This window comes from Chenopodium album, chromosome 22, assembly GCF_948465745.1.
Source record: "Chenopodium album chromosome 22, dcCheAlbu1.1, whole genome shotgun sequence".
Classification (NCBI taxonomy): Eukaryota; Viridiplantae; Streptophyta; class Magnoliopsida; order Caryophyllales; family Amaranthaceae; genus Chenopodium; species Chenopodium album.
This window is the reverse complement of record NC_137855.1, coordinates 25627426-25646075: the sequence shown is the minus strand read 5'-3', so window position 1 is coordinate 25646075 and position 18650 is coordinate 25627426. Positions and strand designations below refer to the sequence as shown.

General features: G+C 36.3%; 1 protein-coding gene across 1 annotated transcript; it reads right to left on the bottom strand.

The window, feature by feature from the left end:
• Nucleotides 1–11004: 11004 nt before the first annotated feature.
• On the bottom strand, nucleotides 11005–12097 carry LOC145605217 (mitochondrial import inner membrane translocase subunit TIM23-2-like). The gene has a single exon (XM_081661255.1). The coding sequence runs from the start codon at nucleotides 11903–11905 to the stop codon at nucleotides 11348–11350; it is 558 nt and encodes a 185-aa protein (XP_081517381.1). The 5' UTR covers nucleotides 11906–12097; the 3' UTR covers nucleotides 11005–11347.
• Nucleotides 12098–18650: the final 6553 nt, after the last annotated feature.

Sequence of the window (18650 nt, the reverse complement as noted above, 5' to 3'; positions counted from 1 at the left end):
TCCGCTGCGTAGTACCTATAAAACCCTACAGTTTCGAACTACATTGTTTAATTGAGTTGATTATATTAATTATTCTATTACTCTTTGTATTTTGATAAGTGGCAATTACTCGGCTTTTTGCTGACACGTGTGTTTTTTGTTTTGTTGTGCTACTTGTGTTTGTGGCCACGTCTTTTTTCTTATGAAGGCCCTGCGACGATCTATTTTGGAATTTGTCCTTAATGGTGAGTAGTCAAGTTTGTCTAAACAGGTTAATGAAGTGATCGTAGCTAAAGGATCTCAAGTGTTTCGATTAGTCTGTTATAACAAGTTTATGAAGTTGTATAAATAGCTCACCTAATTTATTGGGTTGTAATTATTGGGAATTTGTAAGCCTTAACACTTGACAGGTTGTCGAGTGTGGAGGTACTACCTCCGATTGAGGAGTATGCTTCCGCAATTTTATTTAAAAGCTGTTTATTTTTCCTTTAATTCTTATTTATTTTCAGTTAGTAAATCGAGGGTGTTACACTAGTGGTCGTGGGAATCATCCTCCCGGAAAAGGGGACAAGGTATATAATGTGGATTTAGTTAAGAAAACATGCACTTGTGAGAAAGTAAATATACAAGCTGCCATGTTCTCATGTCCTAGCAGTTTGTCGAGATCGAAACTTATCACATGCCTCTTTTATCGATCAATTCTTTAGCACTCATGAGTATAGGCAAACTTACATCAAAAGTTTTAAACCTCTTCCTGATGCTGCATATTGGTCTCCTTATGTTGGTCCAAAAGTTATTGCTGCGAGGAAAAGCCAGACGACCAAAATCTACCAGGACAACTAAAACCTGAAATGGATGAAGGTACACGTACTAGGAACAAAACTGCATGTAGCATATGTCGGCAAAGAGGTCATAACGCACGTACTTGTCCTTTCAAGAGTAATGTTAGATCACAAGAGTATAGATAAAGATGGGCATGGGCCGATTCCAGCACGGCTCGGCACGGCACGGCGGCCCATCTGGGGGCCGTGGGCCGTGCCGTGAACAAAAATCTGGGAGACGGCACGGGCACGGCACGAGGCACGGTGGCCGGCCCGTGGGTCGGCATGCCGGCACGGCACGCTGGCACGACACGTGGCACGGCCTAGCACGACACTGGTAAATTAATTTTTATTATATGTATTGTTGTTTTTTGCTAAATTAATAAAATTATTTATATAAAATTAAACATAATTAGATAAATAATTTATATAAACTTAATTAAAATAAAGTTGTTCAAAACAAAATATATTAACATTAACGTAAACATAAATTAATAACATTATTTATATAAAATTAAGATGTACTAAAAAATATTTATATATCGTTTTTTTATTTACGTTCATTTTTTAAAAAAATTAAAAAAAAACTAAAAAAAAAAAAAAGTGGCACGGTTTGGCCCGTGGCCCGGCACGGCAAGGCCCGCCAGGCACGTGGGTCGTGCCGTGCCGTGGGCTGGGGTGTGCCAAATTTAGACACGGCACGCCCACCACCGCGGCACGGCCAGGCACGGCCCACGGCGGCGCGGCACGGCACGGCCCGTTGCCCATGTTTAGGTATAGACATTTAATAAAGTTAATTTTTACATATTCTTTTTAGGCTTTTCATCTATATTTAATGTGATACAAATTTTACTCCCTCCGTTTTTTTATTTGCATCACTTGTGTTTACACGGAGTTTTAGGGGATTGAATTAGGTATAATATAATAATGTGAGTGGATTAATAATTTCTTATGGTAAAAGTAATGTGGGGACCATGAAAGTGAAAGTATGTGAGATAGAGTAGTGGGGACCATGGGAGAGAGAAATGATAAATTATTTGAGTGGGGTTTAAAGTAAGAGAGAGAAATAATAAAATATAGTATAAAATTATTATATATAGAAGTAATGCAAATAAAAATAAAAAAATAAAAAAAAATCCATTAAAGAAAAGTAATGCAAATATAAAAAAAGAGAGGGAGTGTTATATATTTTTATTCAGGTCTCATGGAGCTGATGATCAGACTCAGACAAGTTGACACATTTAATCATAGCTTTCACAATTAGACTTTTTTTGGTTAACTTTTAAACTCATCATTGTAATTTTTTTTTTTTTTTTTTTTTTTATTTTTTTTTTTTGGATTAGTTGGTTAAATTGTTTTGTGGAATTTCAAGTATTTAGTTTGTGGAGCTATGGAAAGGATTGTTGGTGTAATTATTGCCCAGAGTTATATCCTAACAAAATGGGTAAAATGGCCAAAGCTCACCAACTATGCTAGGAACTAGCCACGATCACATAAAGGCATAAATAGTCATTATTTAACCCATAGTAAAAACGAGAAGTGAGATAGTGATTTTTTAAAATGATTTAGACAAATAGCGGTTTTGTTAAATATTAAGATAGCGGATTTGATGTTTTCAAAAAAAAAAAAAAAAAAAAATAGAGGTTTTGATAGTTAATAAATGGTGGTTTTGCCCTTGAAAAATAATAAATAAATAAAAGATATACAAATTCTTAAATGGAACTGGTTCACACTAATTAATTGTGGACCATTAACATTAGAGAAAATGTGGTTGTTTTATTAATAAAAAAAAAAAAAAAAAAAAGTCACTATAATAAAATGAAGGTCACTATATTGAAAATAAAAATCATTTTGGTAATATATAGGCTATAAGAGGTTAAATTTTTTAATGAAATATTTTATGAGGTTAATATAAATAATAAAGGTCACTATGTTAAAATTAGGGTTATAACGTCGCACTTGAAGTTTACAATATTATTAAAAGTTATACAACTTTTGATAAAGGTTACTATGTTAAAAATAAGGGTCACTATGTTCAATATAATGTCAGTTGCGTGTGTATAAACCTCGGGTTCACAATAATATTATTGTGGACCAGGTCCACGCAAGTATTTTTGAAAAAGATAAAACAAATCTCTTATTGAGCCTACGTAGACACTAATTTTGTAATTAAGTTTTACTCCAACTCAAAGTCATAATTAAGTTTTTAAATTACATTATTTTTGTAAATCATCCACAATTTGGAACCTCACTATCCCATCTATCTATCTATATATAACTTTATACTAAAGGCGAAACCAGGAATGACACATGTTATTTTCTGGTTAAAAATTTTCCCTCCAAAAGTTTTATTTTTTTATTTTTTTGGCCAAAGCTTCTTAGAGAAGTTTTTAATACAAACTATACAATAATAATTCACTTCCTGTTTGATAAGTAGATCTTATTTATTTATTTATATATGCAATAATAGATTTTCTATCAATAACTTTGTAATGTAATTCATAATTATTTTTATTAGTCGTGCATATATTTTTCTCTCTGTTTTCTTTAGTGTGATAAATATTTAATTTTTAATTTTTTTTTTTTTTTTTTTTTTTGTAATTACAGAATTTTCATCATATTTTGCAATTAGGTATAAGTTTTTTTATAATTAAATAGTAGTCTTAAACTAATGATAAGTATTAAAAATTATCGTGCATGGCACGGGACTTAACTTAGTATAAGTATAAAAGTAGAGGTGTCAATTCGGATGTTCGGATCGGGTCTAATAAGGTCGGGTCGGCTCGAGTCCATTTTAAAAGTTGAGTCATACTCAATTATTATGTCCACGTGGGTCAAAATCTGAATCGATATTTTTCGGGTCAGGTTGAGTGTGGTTTTGACACCTCTATATAAAATGCTTGTTTGGAACCTAAGCCACCAAATTCTTCCTGTTGCTACGGTTTTAGCCACTATTATTGACAATTTCAACCACATTTGCACTAGATGTAATCTTAATAACGAGGATCACATGCAATTATTTAGGGATTGCATTAACTCTAGGGCTTTGTGGTCAAGAATATTTCGGCTTAACTGTATGGAAAAAGAGTTTAATCATAATTCCTTTTTTAATGCTAATTAGGAAGGATGGATTAATCATAACCTTAATCTTAGAAATTTTTGGAAAACCATGCTTTTTGTTGCCTTATTGTGGCATATTTGGAGGGCTAGGAATTACACCGTTTTTCATCTAGCCATGCTTCACCCCCTCACTCTTTTTATTGTGGCAACTTTTAATGCTTTTCAGGGAAGGGGACAAGCTCCAGCTTTGAGAAGACCAGAGGCAAGATGGATAAGACCTAAATGAGGGTGAAATAAAAATCAATACTGATGCGACTTGGAAAAAGAATAGGGAAGTAGGTGCTGGTGCGGTGGCTAGAGCTGCTGATGGAACATGCTTCTTTGGCAAAGCGAGGAAAATAGCAACTACAACATCTGCAGAAGCTGAGCTTATACTCTTATAGCTATCCAAAGGGGAATGTAGATGGCGGTAGACGAAGGAGGTAATAATAGAAACTGATGCCTCATCCCTTAAAAATAAATTGAGGGGGTGTTTGGTTCAAACAATGGTATGGGTTTGGAATGAGGAATGAAACCTGGGTGGTATGGGGTTGGAACTTGATACTTGATTTCATGTGTTTGGTTTTTATCTAGGAATGATAGTTTTCCTTTTAATTTTAAACCTAAAGGTATGGGTATGAGCCATACCCACCTCCCCCCTTGGGTTTCAAAAACCCATACCTTGAAGGTTTGAGGTATGGGTTTGAAAAATGAAATTTCAAGAAACAAACACAAGGTATGGGTTTTGGTCATTCCAAACCCATACCTTATACCTAATATGCTTACCCATAAGTTTGCGGTTATTCTTAAAGACATGGAAAGTCTTCTCAATAAGGGATGCAGTTTCTCCTTTAATTATGTCTTAAGGGAAGCAAACCGTGTGGCTCATTACCTAGCAAAGATAGCTATGGACATGGAAGCTAGAGGAGGAAAGATATATGATGAAGCCCCCAATTGTGCGAAGGATGCATATGAAGACGATGTTAATGGAAGCAACCCGTAATTGGCCCTGTTTTTATTACCTAAGACTTGTTGTTAGCTCTTGGATTAACATACACCTTGATGATTGATGGTTTTTGTCTTGTAAACTTTCTGGTTGATGTGTTTTTTGAGTCCAGCTTTCTTAGGAGCAGTGTTTATTTCAATTGCTGGACCTCTTCTTTGGTTGGTATGATGTATTGGGATAATTTCTAATTTATATGATTAGCTACGTTTTCATTTAAAAAATGTAGTGATATAAATATTTTTTTTAATGAGACAAATAAGTATGTAAATTATACATAAAATATTATACCATTGTGAGATATAATAGTATTACTAGGGCTTGTTATATTCAGCTTACTTTTAGTTCACTTCAGTTCTGCTCCAATCAATTCAGTTTAGTTCAGTGAATTAATTTTGGACTTCATAATATTTTTCATATTATTAGTGGGTTAATATCATTACTAATCTACAGTTAAAAATCATTAATTCCTAATCAAATTTTTCAGTTCAATTCTGTTCAGCTCTAATAAGTTCAGTTCAGTTCGGTTCAGATCCAATCAGTTCCAATTAGTCAGTTAATTCAGTTATTTTCTATAAATCGAAACAAGCCCTAAGACAACCTATAATCTAATGGTATCATCAAAATGCATAATAGTACCTTTTCAAAAAAAAAAAAAAAAATGCATAATAGTACAACAAAAAATATCAATGTAACCATAAAAAATACTTCCTCCGTTTTCTTATACTTGCAACAGTTTGACTTTTACACTATTCATGTACTTCACTTTGACTAGCTTTGACGATTTATAGCCCAAAAAAATATAGTCATGTGTGATCTTGTTAGATTCGTCTCGTTTTATACTATTTGTAATATCTAACGTTTATAATTTTTACATATTGCTAATCAAAGATATAAACGATTGTAATAATGCATTGGCAAGCGTGAAAAGAGAAGTGTTGCAAGTAAAAAAAACAGAGGAAGTACCTTTTTTTTGAAATCAACCATTAAAAATACCTTATGAATATCAAATGAGTATTTTACCTTCTTATGTATTTCCAAAATACATGGGAGCATACGCCAATACTAATACACAACCTCATTTGGTAAGTGTAACACTTATTAAAACACAGAGGAAGTATCAAGCTTCATTTGCCAATTTAAATTCATTACAAAGTTTCTGGTGGATGTTGCAAAAAAAAAAAAAAAAAAAAAAAAAAAAAAAAAATTGAAACAAAGGTTGTATAAAATTTAAACGACATCAACTTATTATGCTCTTCATATCAGTGGTAAAAGTTTATCAATTTATTAGTTCGTTAACCTAGTGTCCTAGTCTAATATTTTTATTCAAGTGCGTGTCAAAATTATGTATTCCAAGTACATAGAAATGGAGAAAGTATTTAGTACTAAATTGCGTTTAGGACAAAATGGACTCTTAATCCTTAAAAGGTAAGGTGAGTATTGAGTTTGAGATTGTAGAAGATTGAAATAGAGTTGGATACTAATAGTATGAAACTACACCGCATAACATGTACAACCAAACATTAAAATGGATTCTACTCCATTCTAACTTATCCCAACCATTTGTCAAAAAAAAAAAAAAAAACTTATCCCAACCAAACACACCTTTTAATACTACTCAGTATCAAATACCTTAACTAAAATTACCTTAACTAAAATAAAATTTTTGAGTTCTAAGGCAGAGGTTAATTGAATTCATACTTCAAATTTTCAGTATGATATGAATCTGTAATCGGGCAAGAGTGGCAGCCTATCAGCATAGAAGAGTTGTTTATCATCAAAATCAATTGGACACAAGTATCAGGCAAAAGTGCCTCATACAAAGTACGGAGTAATTGAGTCTAATGGTTCGGCAGAAATAAAGCATCCAAATGTTAAAGTTCGTTGATTATGCAAGAACAGTAGTTCAATACTCACAATATAGTAATTGTTAAGAGTTTAGAAATGAACGTGTTGAAACCTATTTTACCCACTTGTGAGTGTCCCACATGAAAAAGGAAGAAAGATGGTTCCACATTATAAGATAGAAAAGTAACTCCCACTATTGCCAATTGGTTTTTATGTGAAAACTCCTAAGCCTTATTTGTGGACCAAATTCCCCTCTTCTTTGTTCAGGTTGCCAAGACACATTTCATATTCTTTTAAAATTTAACATGGTATCAAAACCCAAGTTGTGAGTCTCTTCTAAACTGAGTATTTAATCGCTACTGGATAAGGATTTACCTCAAAGACGATTTATTAATCTCACCATATCCAGTTAGCAATGAATTTTTAAGGACACTCACAAGTAAGAGGGAGCGTTGAAACCCATTGTTGCCCACTTCTGAGTGTGTGACATTAGTAAAAAAAGATAGATGGTTTCACTTTATAAAGTTGAGGAATAACTCCTACTATTCTCAATTGGTTTTGGTATGAAAGCTCCTAAGCTTTTTTTTGTGAACCAAACCCTCCTCCTCCTTGTTCGGGTTGGCCAGACCCATTTCATATTCTTTCAAAATTTAACAAAACGATTAATGTTAGGTTTTCTACTCCGTGATGATCACCAATAAGTAACATAAAAAAATCCATTTATAGAAAACTACCTTATTACTTGCTTACGCTAATCCTTATTTCTCAAATTCTATACTCTGTACAACTTATAATTTAATATCTATCCCGTGTATTAGCATGGGAAAGTTCTAGTTAACCCAAATAACATCGTGTGGACACTCTTCTATGATTTAATAACTAAAACATCATGGAATAGGAGCAGAGAAACCTCCAACTTACCCTGTAAACTAAATTAAACAGAGCATATCTTATAAAGATATAATGCTATTCAGCTCATATAAGGTGCCCCTCTACTTTCATCTTCCTCTACTTTCATCTTATACAAGAAAAGGCAAATAAAATTTGTTTAAGGGAGGGGAGACATTTATGAATTCTCAACAAAACAACATCAATGACTTCCTTAGTCATGACAGAATTAATCTCCATAGACTTGCCCGGTAACCATAAGATTGAGGCCACCCCCGGCACGGCGGCACAAATACAGTCGCCTACATTCATGTTAAACAAGAAAAAGCAATACATACAGCAACTTAATAGCAGATGACAGCTTTATCAAATTTATACCAAACTATTGCACATATGGCAATTAAATTTGAAGCATTACAGGAGTCTAGGTTGCATCGAAACGGGTACGGGTGCATATACGGGGACGGGGACGGGGACAAAAAACGGCAAATCTAAAATTTCCACGGGGACGGCTTTAGGGACGGCGATTCTTTAAAATGTATATTTAAACATTAAAAAAAAGAAGCATTGTAAAAATTTTAATGCAACAAAATAAAATGATAATACTAACAATTCTTTTTGAATGGTCCAATACCCTAATGGGCCGTTTGGCTGGGTTAATTATCAAAGGGAATCGGAATGAACTAATATCATTCCCTTTGTTGTTGTTTGTTTGTCACTTTTTTGATTCCCTTTACCCATTTTTATTTTTGAGTTCACCCATTTTTAGTCTACATTGATTCCCCAACCCCCCCCCCAACAAGACTTTCCCATTCCCTTTCCCTAGCCACCATACCCACCACCATCTACCTGCCAGAAGTTGCCGAACCACCTCGCCGCGGACCCAGTGACATCCGGAGCCCGCCGCACTTCCCCCCACAACTCGCCGGAGCCCACGCACCTCCCCCACCTCTCCCCGAGAAAATACCTCCCATCCCCGGAAATGCGTGGGTGGTGGACGATTCTCCTTGGTTTTTGCATGGGTGGTGGACGATTTTCCGGGGAGGGGAGGGTCGGTGAGGGGAGGGGGAGGTGTGCCGAGGGCTGCAGATTCCCGTCAAGGTTGTGGCTGGGCGGTGGGGTGGCTCGTGAAGGCTGGAAAAGTGAAGAAAGGGGGTTGTACGGTGCTGGTGGTGATTCCCTTCGTTTTTTGAAAACAAACAACATACTACCCGGAAAGGGTTTCATTCCATTCTTCTACATTCCCTTTGTTCATTCCATTCCAATTCCCCTACGCGAACCAAACGGCCCCTAACAATTTAGTCCAATATTTAACATAACGTTTAAATTAAGAAAATCAAGTATTGTCCAAAAGGATGTGCAAGACACATGGGGTCCAATAAATGTGAGGGTACATGCTCTCAATTAGTTCTCCTGCTCCCTTACAATTAGGTGCATAATCAATTATTACTTGAACTACGTTTTTAGTACCCACACTCTCAATCATTTCGTTCGTCAACTCAGAAATCAAGAGGGTTGACTTCCCTGTAACCAAAAAAAAAAAGCTGGAACTTACCTCGAAGAGAAACAAAAGGTAAACCGCCGCTAGCCTCGCCGCCGAGAGAGAGTGAGCCTCCGAGAAGAGTGATTTGGGAACCCTAACTTCTGATTTTGGAAGTGTGAATTGGGGAAAAGGGTTTTTTTTTAAAAAAAAATTTTATGTTTTTAAAATTTCAAATGCCCAAAATTGCCCTTGGGGACGGCATTGAACCTCACTCGCGTCCCCAGATACGTCCCCAGAAAGTCAACACGTCCCCAAAAAGTCAACGCGTCCCGGGGATGTCCCCAAGGCGTATCCGTCCCCGTAACGTCCTGGGGACGGGGGACACTAGCCAGATGGCGTCCCCGTGCAACGTAGACAGGAGTTAGAAGGCGAAGTCTAAAATTTTCTGCAATATTACTGACTCGCCTAAATAAGTTTCACAAATTGCAAGCATAACATAGCCACACACAAACAAAAAAAAAAAAAAAATAAAAATAAAAAAAAAATAAAATTATATATATATATAGTAGCTTCTATCAATCATACCTACAAATTGTATGAATAGGAAGCAAAAAGATACAAATAATCTTATTATGCCACAAATTGAGACAAACATATTCCCAGACTCATTCCTTTTTACTCTTCCATTTATCACATCAAAATTGAAGGCTTTTCACAATATTGGCGGTTCAGTATTCACAGTACAATCTCTAAATTCACGAATTTCCCAGATTAAAAATTGATCTCCATTGTGTAAATCATAAATACTATCATAGAAAACTACATTATTAACTTTATTTAGTACTCCCTCCGTCCCATAATTACAGGCAAATATACTATTTTGGGTGTCCCAAAATATTCCTCCTATTACTAAAAATAACACCCAATCATTACTTACTTTTTTACCTTTTCCATACAAATTACACACATACCTAAAAAATCATAACTTACTTTTTCACTTTTTCATACAAATTACACACATTCCTAAAAAATCATTACCTACTTTTTAACTTTTCCATACAATATTCACTACTTTTTATCAACATTCTTCACTTTTTAGCTTTTCCATACAATATTCCTCCACTTTTTCCATCCTTCTTAAAAACCGTACTTTTTAGAGTTATTTGCCTGTAATTATGGGACGGAGGGAGTAGTATCACTGTAAGAGATCATTGACCCAAAAAAAAAAATCAGAAATAACATGGTGTGGATAATTTTCTATGATTTAGTCAGTAAAGCATCATGGAATGTCTTCAATTAGAGAAGAGTCAAGTCACCAAGTACATATAAGGTGTCCAAACTCCCAATCCACAGTTTCTTTCATCTTATATAAGAAAGAATAATGCATACAACGAATCAATCACAAATGACAGAATTACATAATTGAACCCAAATCAAATTTCCTAACTACTTTTACCTATAGATTGACATAATAATGATTTTTCTACTAATCATCAACGAACTCTTCTGTTAGAACAGCACTAACCTCCATTGGCCTGCCCAATGACCATAAGAGGCTAACCCAGGTACATACTTCCTCCGATTCCTTTTATATCCAACACAACCTCAACACACACATTTTTAGGAGGTTGTTTGGGTAGGTAAACAAACAACTTAATCAAAATAACTTAAACACAAGGAATGGGAAAGGGTTAGGTGCTAAGTGTATAAGAGTGCACCATAAGAGTGTGTTTGCGAATAAAAGAAAATGAAGGGAGTATTTGATATTGTGGCCGCAATTTATACTTTCATCTTCTACGAGAAAGAGCAATGCATACAACTGATACAAGATGGTAGCTTTATCAAATGTATACCAAACTATAGCACATATGGCAACAAAAACTGAAACATAACAGGCGTTAGAAGGCAAAGTCTAAGCCTTGTTCTGTGTATTATTGAATCACCTAAATACGTTATACAAATTACAAGCATAGCACAACCAAAATAAACTTATCAAAAGCAGGTTGTATCAATAATGCCCAGTAATACCTACTAATTGGAAGCATAAACATATACTAGTAACCATATTACGCCACAAATCAAGACAAACGAATTCGACAGCCCGTTTCTTTATGACTCATTCATTCATCACATCATCAAAATTGCAAACTCTTTCCAATTTTAATTTTTAAGTAACAAAATAAAATAAAATTCAAAAATAAAGTCTACCAGCTTTACGAGATCAAATCAAACGGGAACATATCTCTTAATAGCATGCTTCATCCCAACCGTGCATCCGACAAGCAACCCACCAACGGCACCAGCAACAGCAGCAGCCCTCGGACCCGAAGCCGCCTTAAACAGCGCACCGGTAGCAAGGCCAGCAACCACACTATTGATAACATCATCGGTATCCCTCCACTTAACGAGCCCACTCTCAAGTCCAGCATACATAAGGCCAATGACTCCAGCTCGGTTCCCCCACTGGCGACCGGTCAAGCCGGAAGAATTGAGGACACGATTAACCCGAAGCTTCACGGTGTCGCCGTGCTCCGAAGCACGGACAGCATCAACGAATCCTTTAGCAGCGCCGGAGGAAGCTCCAGCCAAGTAGCCGCAACCGGTGTAGTAGGTGAGATTCTCACCCCAAGATCTGCGTTGTCGGAGTGATTCTTCGTGAAAAAGGAATTCGGGTTGTGTAGGAAGTTGATAGAGCTTCTGGGCCTGGATTTCTAGGTCTTGGTATGGATTGTAGAGACGACGTTGCTCGTGATTTTCGTTTTCTTTTGGTTGATTAAACGCCATTGTTGCGGAGTTTTAGGGTATGACGAGATGATAAAGGGATTAATTTTGGATTAGGGTTTTGGAAAAGGGGAATTTGGATTTGGGAAGATGGACTATTCTTTGCAACGGAACCCTCGCAACTTTTTCTCTCTCTTCTAAGTCTGGTTTTGGGTTGAGGAGAGAAAGAGCGAAGGGGCGTTTTTGTGTGGGAGTTTTTCGATGATTCGAGAGAACGCGGAGACTAGTTAACCCTCAAGATGTCAAGATGTGAGAATACCGTCACCTAACTAAAACTAACCCGGTTGCTTGTAAAATTATACAATTGATTGCTGGTGCATTGGTGATTGAGGCCCTACTTGATAAGTAGTTATAGGCACATGATTGTGTCTCCCTAAAAAGCCAAACCCAATGATGAATATCTTTCACGTCATTGATTATCGAACAAGGTGAAACGTGAAAGAGTCTCGTGATTCCTCTATTTTAAATAAAAATATTTCTCTCTGTTTTCGAAAATGTTTCTTTTCAACCATATTTATGGGAAATGTCAAGTCCAGTTTAGTTTGGTCTATGATATGGTTCCAATAATGGTGTAGTTGGATAAGGCTTGAAAAGAGTTTTCCAACGATATACTATCAGACAAATTCCGATGAATAATGAGGAAGTTATGGCTAAAATACTAAAGTGGGCCCAAACCGGATTTTACCTACGACTCAATCAATGATCATGTGGAGGGTCCAAAGGTTTAATCCCATTCATAAACTGATTAGGATTAATTAGAAGCTTTTCTAATTTTCTAAAAGATCTTAATTATCCTTTTTGAAAAGACGGGATCAAAGAATTTGAAATTGAATAAAACTCCTCTTTCTGAAAGTCCTTGTTCTGTGCGAAATGAAATATGTTCAGATATTATTTTCGTGCCTCATAATTTTTACCCAAAGCTTATCTAGTTAGACAGATCTTGAAATTATCTTTCCAATGGTATATTATAATATTAATTCTAAGCTATAACGAAAAATATATGAAAGAAATACTCCCTCCGTTTTTAAATACTTGCTCCATTTCTCCATGTTCGGAGTTTTAGGAGAAATTGGAGAAAGTAATATAATATGGAGGTAGTAGGGTTGGTAAAGAATAAAACAATTGAAAAAAACTAAAGTAGTGGAGAAATTGGAGGAGAGAGAATATGAAATTAATAAAATATGATTTTGTTGGGTCCACTAGGTGAGAGAAATGAATTGAATATTGTAAAAGCTTTCCAAATAAGAAAATGTAGCAAGTATTTAAAAACGGCCGAAAAAGGAAAGTGGAGCAAGTATTTAAAAACTGAGGGAGTACAAAACACTATAAAAAAAACTAACACCCTTCCACTATTTCGGCTACATCTTTTATAATAATGGTGAGCATAAGGTATTTGCGTTGCTGCTGTTGTTGCGAGGCTGAGGTTATGGTGAGTGATGCTATCATTGCTATGGCGTGCTTTGTTAATTGTGTCTTGGTAGGATGTTGCATGAGAACCAAAGAGAAAGGAATAAAGTGGAATGAGGAAAGAGGAAAGAGGAAGAGGGAGAAAGAGGAGAGAGAAAGAAATAAATATAGTACTTCTTAGTTTTTAGTAAATAAATAACTCATATTAGCCAACAAACAACTCATATCAACCAATTGATGTATGATATCAGTCAATATTAGAGACATATGAGATATTAATAAAATATCAGTCAACACAAGAAACTTATCAGCCAACAAGAGTAATTTATCATCCAACAAAAGCTACATATAAGCCAACAAGAGGAGTATATTAGCCAACAAAAGATACACATATAAGCCAATAAGAGGAGTATATCAGCCAACAAAAGATACGTATAAGCCAACAAAAGAAACATATCAGCCAACAAACGAAGCGTATCAGCCAACAAATGAAGTGTATCAGCCAACGAAAGCAGCAAGTAAGCCAACAAAATAAATATATCAGCTAACAAAATAAAACATATTAGCCAACAATTAAAATATACATATCATCTAACAATATAAATATATTAGCCAACTAAAGAGACATATAAGCTAAATTATGTAGCCTCCCGCACCAAACAGTTTGTGCGTCAGTACACACGCAATACCTTCTCTAAAAATATATATATATATATTTATTAATTCTCTCACTTTCCCTTCTCACTCTTCTTGTTTCTCTCTCCTCTCTCCTCAAAAACTGAAACAACACAGCAACATCACACACCTCTGCCGCCGCCGCCACCTCTGCCACCACTTACCCCACCCCACCCCACCCCACCCTACCCTACCCAAACCCATAACCGAAATCCTTCTCCCATTTCTAATTAGGCTCATAACCACAAACCCCACCTTGCCGAAACCACCAACCCCACTCCTACCTAGGCTCGGCGTCTTCTCCGTTGCCTCCCCTTCCTCCTGCGAGGAGTCCAAAACCGCAATGAGGTTGTGAACTGTAGTGGAGGTCGCCTTTAGGTTGATCAATTATTGCGTGAGGTAAATGGTTCTTTGGAGTAGGTGGTTGCGGTTTGCAGGGCTGCTGATATGGAGGGTGGAAACAAAGATTGGGCCGTGATGCGAATTGGATTCTTGTGGGCGGTTTGTGGTGTGAACTAGATTCCGGTTTGCGGTGCGAACTAGAATCCGGTTGCAGTTTTACAGCTGTTGAAACTGAGTATGGAAATGGAGTGTTGGGGCCGCTTGGGCTGGCGGAGAGTGGTGTGGGTTTTTCGGTGGAAAGGGGAATGGGGTTCTTGGGTTTCGGGCAATTGGGATAGGGTGGTCAGGGAAGGAGGGTAGGGCTAGGTTTTTTGAATTATTTTTATTTTTTGATAATTAAGAAAATAAATGACCTATTAATAGCTGACTGATCGAGGGTAAGTAGGTCGTTGGTCAAAAGCACTAAGGATAGGGGAATCGAGGCATATTGATTAATTCAACTAACCAAATGTGCACAAATTATCAAGGGATTAATTAGGAGAGAACAACACATTCAATTCACTTTAACACAATCAAACATGCTAATTAACTCGACTAGATCAATTCACTCCCGTGTAATTTAACTAGCCTAGGCTAATATGATTTTAATTCAAGTGATCCCCAATAATAGATTTATTTGTGCATCAATATTCAACCAACATAGATTAAACTAGTTTAGGGTTAATTTAATGATTGCATGTTAGTCAGAAAGCACACATGAATACGAGCAGAATAAAGTAGAGGCCTATTTATAGGGCAGGTCCTTTCTTTTGTAGATTGGATTTGTACCCTCATCCCCGAACCCTGATTGGTTCCAGACCTTTTGGAGTTGAAGAACTCATGGATCGTTAAGGGGTGTAACCTTCACCTTGTGAACGGTTTACAAGTTCCTAAAACTTGTTGTCGATTCTTTTGCTCTAGCTTCCTTCCATTTGGACGCCACCATACTTAAGTGTATGATCACAGTGGTGTTCAAGCTAGGGATAATGCTTGAAATATTCCCTAAAGATCCCAACTACTATTTACAAGGAGAAAGCACCCCCATGCTTCGACTTTAATGTTATGGGACTCCTCTTTGGGCGCGAGAAGAATGAGCCAAAGTATATAGAGGATAACTCATCGCTCATTCAAACAGTCCTACAAAGTGAAAACTTCGATCCTTCGAAGCTCATCACTCCAACAGAGGGTTTAGTGCAAGGATGCTAAACCGTTGCTTGTCCTTAAGCAACACTAGACTCAAGACTGAGAAACAAGACAACTAAGACTTCAGGGAACCAGAATAAGACCGACCCGACTCTCGAGCAAACAATCAAACCAAAGTTATTAAGACCAAAATTTAGCTCGGATATAAATAAAACCACTCAACATCATGATCCATAATTGATACCAAACTTAGCCACAAACGATTTCCCAATCAAGCTAGTCTTCGCCCATAACTTGTAGAATAAAAATATTTGATGCAACAAACGGTAATTTGACGATAGCAAGAGATAACGTTTACTCAATAACAAAACACACATGTCGATCAAAAGGGCTTTATAAGCTTGTAATGGGGCTAAGGTAAAGAGGTTGAATAATATTTAGGAAAATGTGAGAGAGAAGCCAACTTGGGGAGCAAAAACATATATAAACGTGACCAAATAATGATCTCTTCTTCAATTGACATCACCAATTTTCTCCAAAACATTATATAGAACCAAGATTGAAATTAACTATACATCGTCATGAATGATCTTTTTCTTTCTCTCTTCCTTTTTCTTAGCCTTTTTCTTTCAATTCTTATGGCTTTTTCAACAAATTACATATAAACAAGCTTTCTTTTTTATTTTTTATTTTTTACTTTTATTTTTCTTTTTTTCTTCAAGTAGCACTTCTCAACTATAGATAAAACTTTTTTTCAATCTATATTCCACCATATTTTGCATGACACTCAAACGACACCACTGCACATCAATAAGCTACCAAAGCTAGCTATACTTGGGAATAGTAACCATGCAACGGGGTTAAAGAGGCTTGTAATGTAGCTAAATATCAATGAATGGACAAGGCAACAACATGGGTGCGCAAAGGGAATATTGAGATATTATCGTATATTAGGAAGATTTGATAGAATATTTCCATATATTTATCTCCTATATTTTAGTTAATTTCCTAAGATCCTACGGTATCTTTGTAACTCTATATATTCCCAATTATTATCAATGAGAAGCCAATCAATTCTATTCTGATTATTTTCTTATTCTCTCTAATTTATCATGGTATCAAAGCAGGTTAATTTTTTTTTCTCCTTCAAAAATACAACCATGGCCGGTGGTGAAACACCATCTTCGTCCCTTTTACCTATAATTGTGGGTAATGCAAAAGTTCATGAAAATCATCTATATCGTCAATTTGGTGATACTTGTTAGATTATAGATACCGGAGTTACTCATCATATTACCGGCAATAAATCTTGGTTATTTGACATTTGTTATGTTGAATTGCCAAATGGTGACAAAGTTTTTGCTACTTTGGAAGCATCGTTCAAATTATCCGATCAAATAACTATCTCTGGAGTTCGTTTTGTTCCACATATTAATTTTAATTTACTTTCCGTTACTCAACTCAGTGATGAATTAAATGTTATTGTCCAATTTAACTCATATATGTGTGCTATACAGGACCGACTGAAGCAACTGATTGGAACGGGCATTAGGCGAGATGGACTATATTATTTCTTTAGCAAGCCGGATGTGGTGCAACGGATGTCTGTGGTTGAAGCAACGTCAGATTTGGAGCTTTGGCATAGAAGAATGGGGCATCCTTTGGAGAAAATAGTTAAGTTACTTCCGCACATTAGCAATAAAAGTAGTTTAAGTAAAGGTTGTGAAGTATGTTTTCGTGCTAAGCATCCTAGAGACAAATTTCCCTTGAGTGAATATAAAACATCTAGAATTTTTGAGAAATTACATTGTGATTTATGGGGTCCATATCGACATGTTTCATCGTGTGGGGCTTGTTATTTTTTTAACTATTGTTGATGATTATTCAAGAGCTGTGTGGATTTATTTGTTGATTGATAAAACCGAAGTTTTCAGATGTTTATGGCTTTTGTTGCTATGGTTGAAAGATTCAATCAAACAATTAAAATTATTCAAAGTGATAATGGAACCGAATTTAATTGTCTGAAAGATTTTTTCCTCTACTGGCATCATATTTCAGACATCATGTGTGGGAACCCCTCAACAAAATAGAAGAGTAGAACGAAAACATAAACATATTCTTAATGTTGGTAGGGCCTTGATATTCCAAGCCAAATTGCCTTTTTTTTTTTTGGGTGAGTGTATTTTAGCCTTTGCTCACTTAATTAATAGAACTCCAACACCTCTTCTACAAAATAAAACCCCTTTCGAAATTCTGTTCAAAAAATCCCCAAATTTTGATGTTATTCGTACTTTTGGTTGCCTGTGTTTTGCCCATAACCAAAAGAGTCGGGGGGATAAATTTGCTAGTCGAAGGCGTAAGTGTGTTTTCTTAGGGTATCCTTTTGGGAAGAAGGGTTGGCGGTTATATGATCTTGAAACTAAGGAATTTTTTGTGTCTCGTGATGTCAAATTTGTGGAAGATGTTTTTCCATTTGGGTGTCCGTCTGATGTTAACATTGATGTAGGTGTGCATGATTTATCCGCTGAAATACATGATGATTTTGCGGAGTATGCATTGGGTGATGAAAATTCTGATAATATTGATGAGGGTGAGGTAATGCCCACGGCAGGGGGGGTTTAGATTCTTCCCAGCCTGCTGCCGCAGGTACTAACCCCACTCCCCAGCATTCCAACTATGTTCTGCCCGCTGCATATGCTGCGGGAGATGGGTCTGGCTCGGCAGTCACGCCCAACATCATTGATGCCTCCCCAACGCAGCAGCCAAGCACTCACAACACCCCTGTTGCCTCCCCAACACAGCAGCCTTCTGACACCACAGCTCCCGACGCCCAAACTTCAAATACGGGCCGCGGGTTTAGGGACAAATTCCCTTCTATCAAGCTCAGTGATTATGTTACTCACTCGATTTTTGCTAAAAGTCCATCTCCGTCTTCCAATCAGTCTTCAGGCACTCCGTATCCTTTAGAACATTATATACATTGTGACAAATTTTCTGTGAATTATCGGAAGTTTATTTCAGCTGTTGTTCAAACTAAAGATCCGACCACTTTCAAAGAAGCTATGAAATATGAAGGTTGGCGCAAGTCCATGAATGAAGAATTTCAAGCTTTAGAGAATGATGGTACTTGGACTTTGGAGCC

What these genes read in the sequence shown, in the direction of transcription:
- LOC145605217 (XM_081661255.1), bottom strand. Translation starts at nt 11,905, where the DNA reads ATGGCGTTTAATCAACCAAAAGAAAACGAAAATCACGAGCAACGTCGT.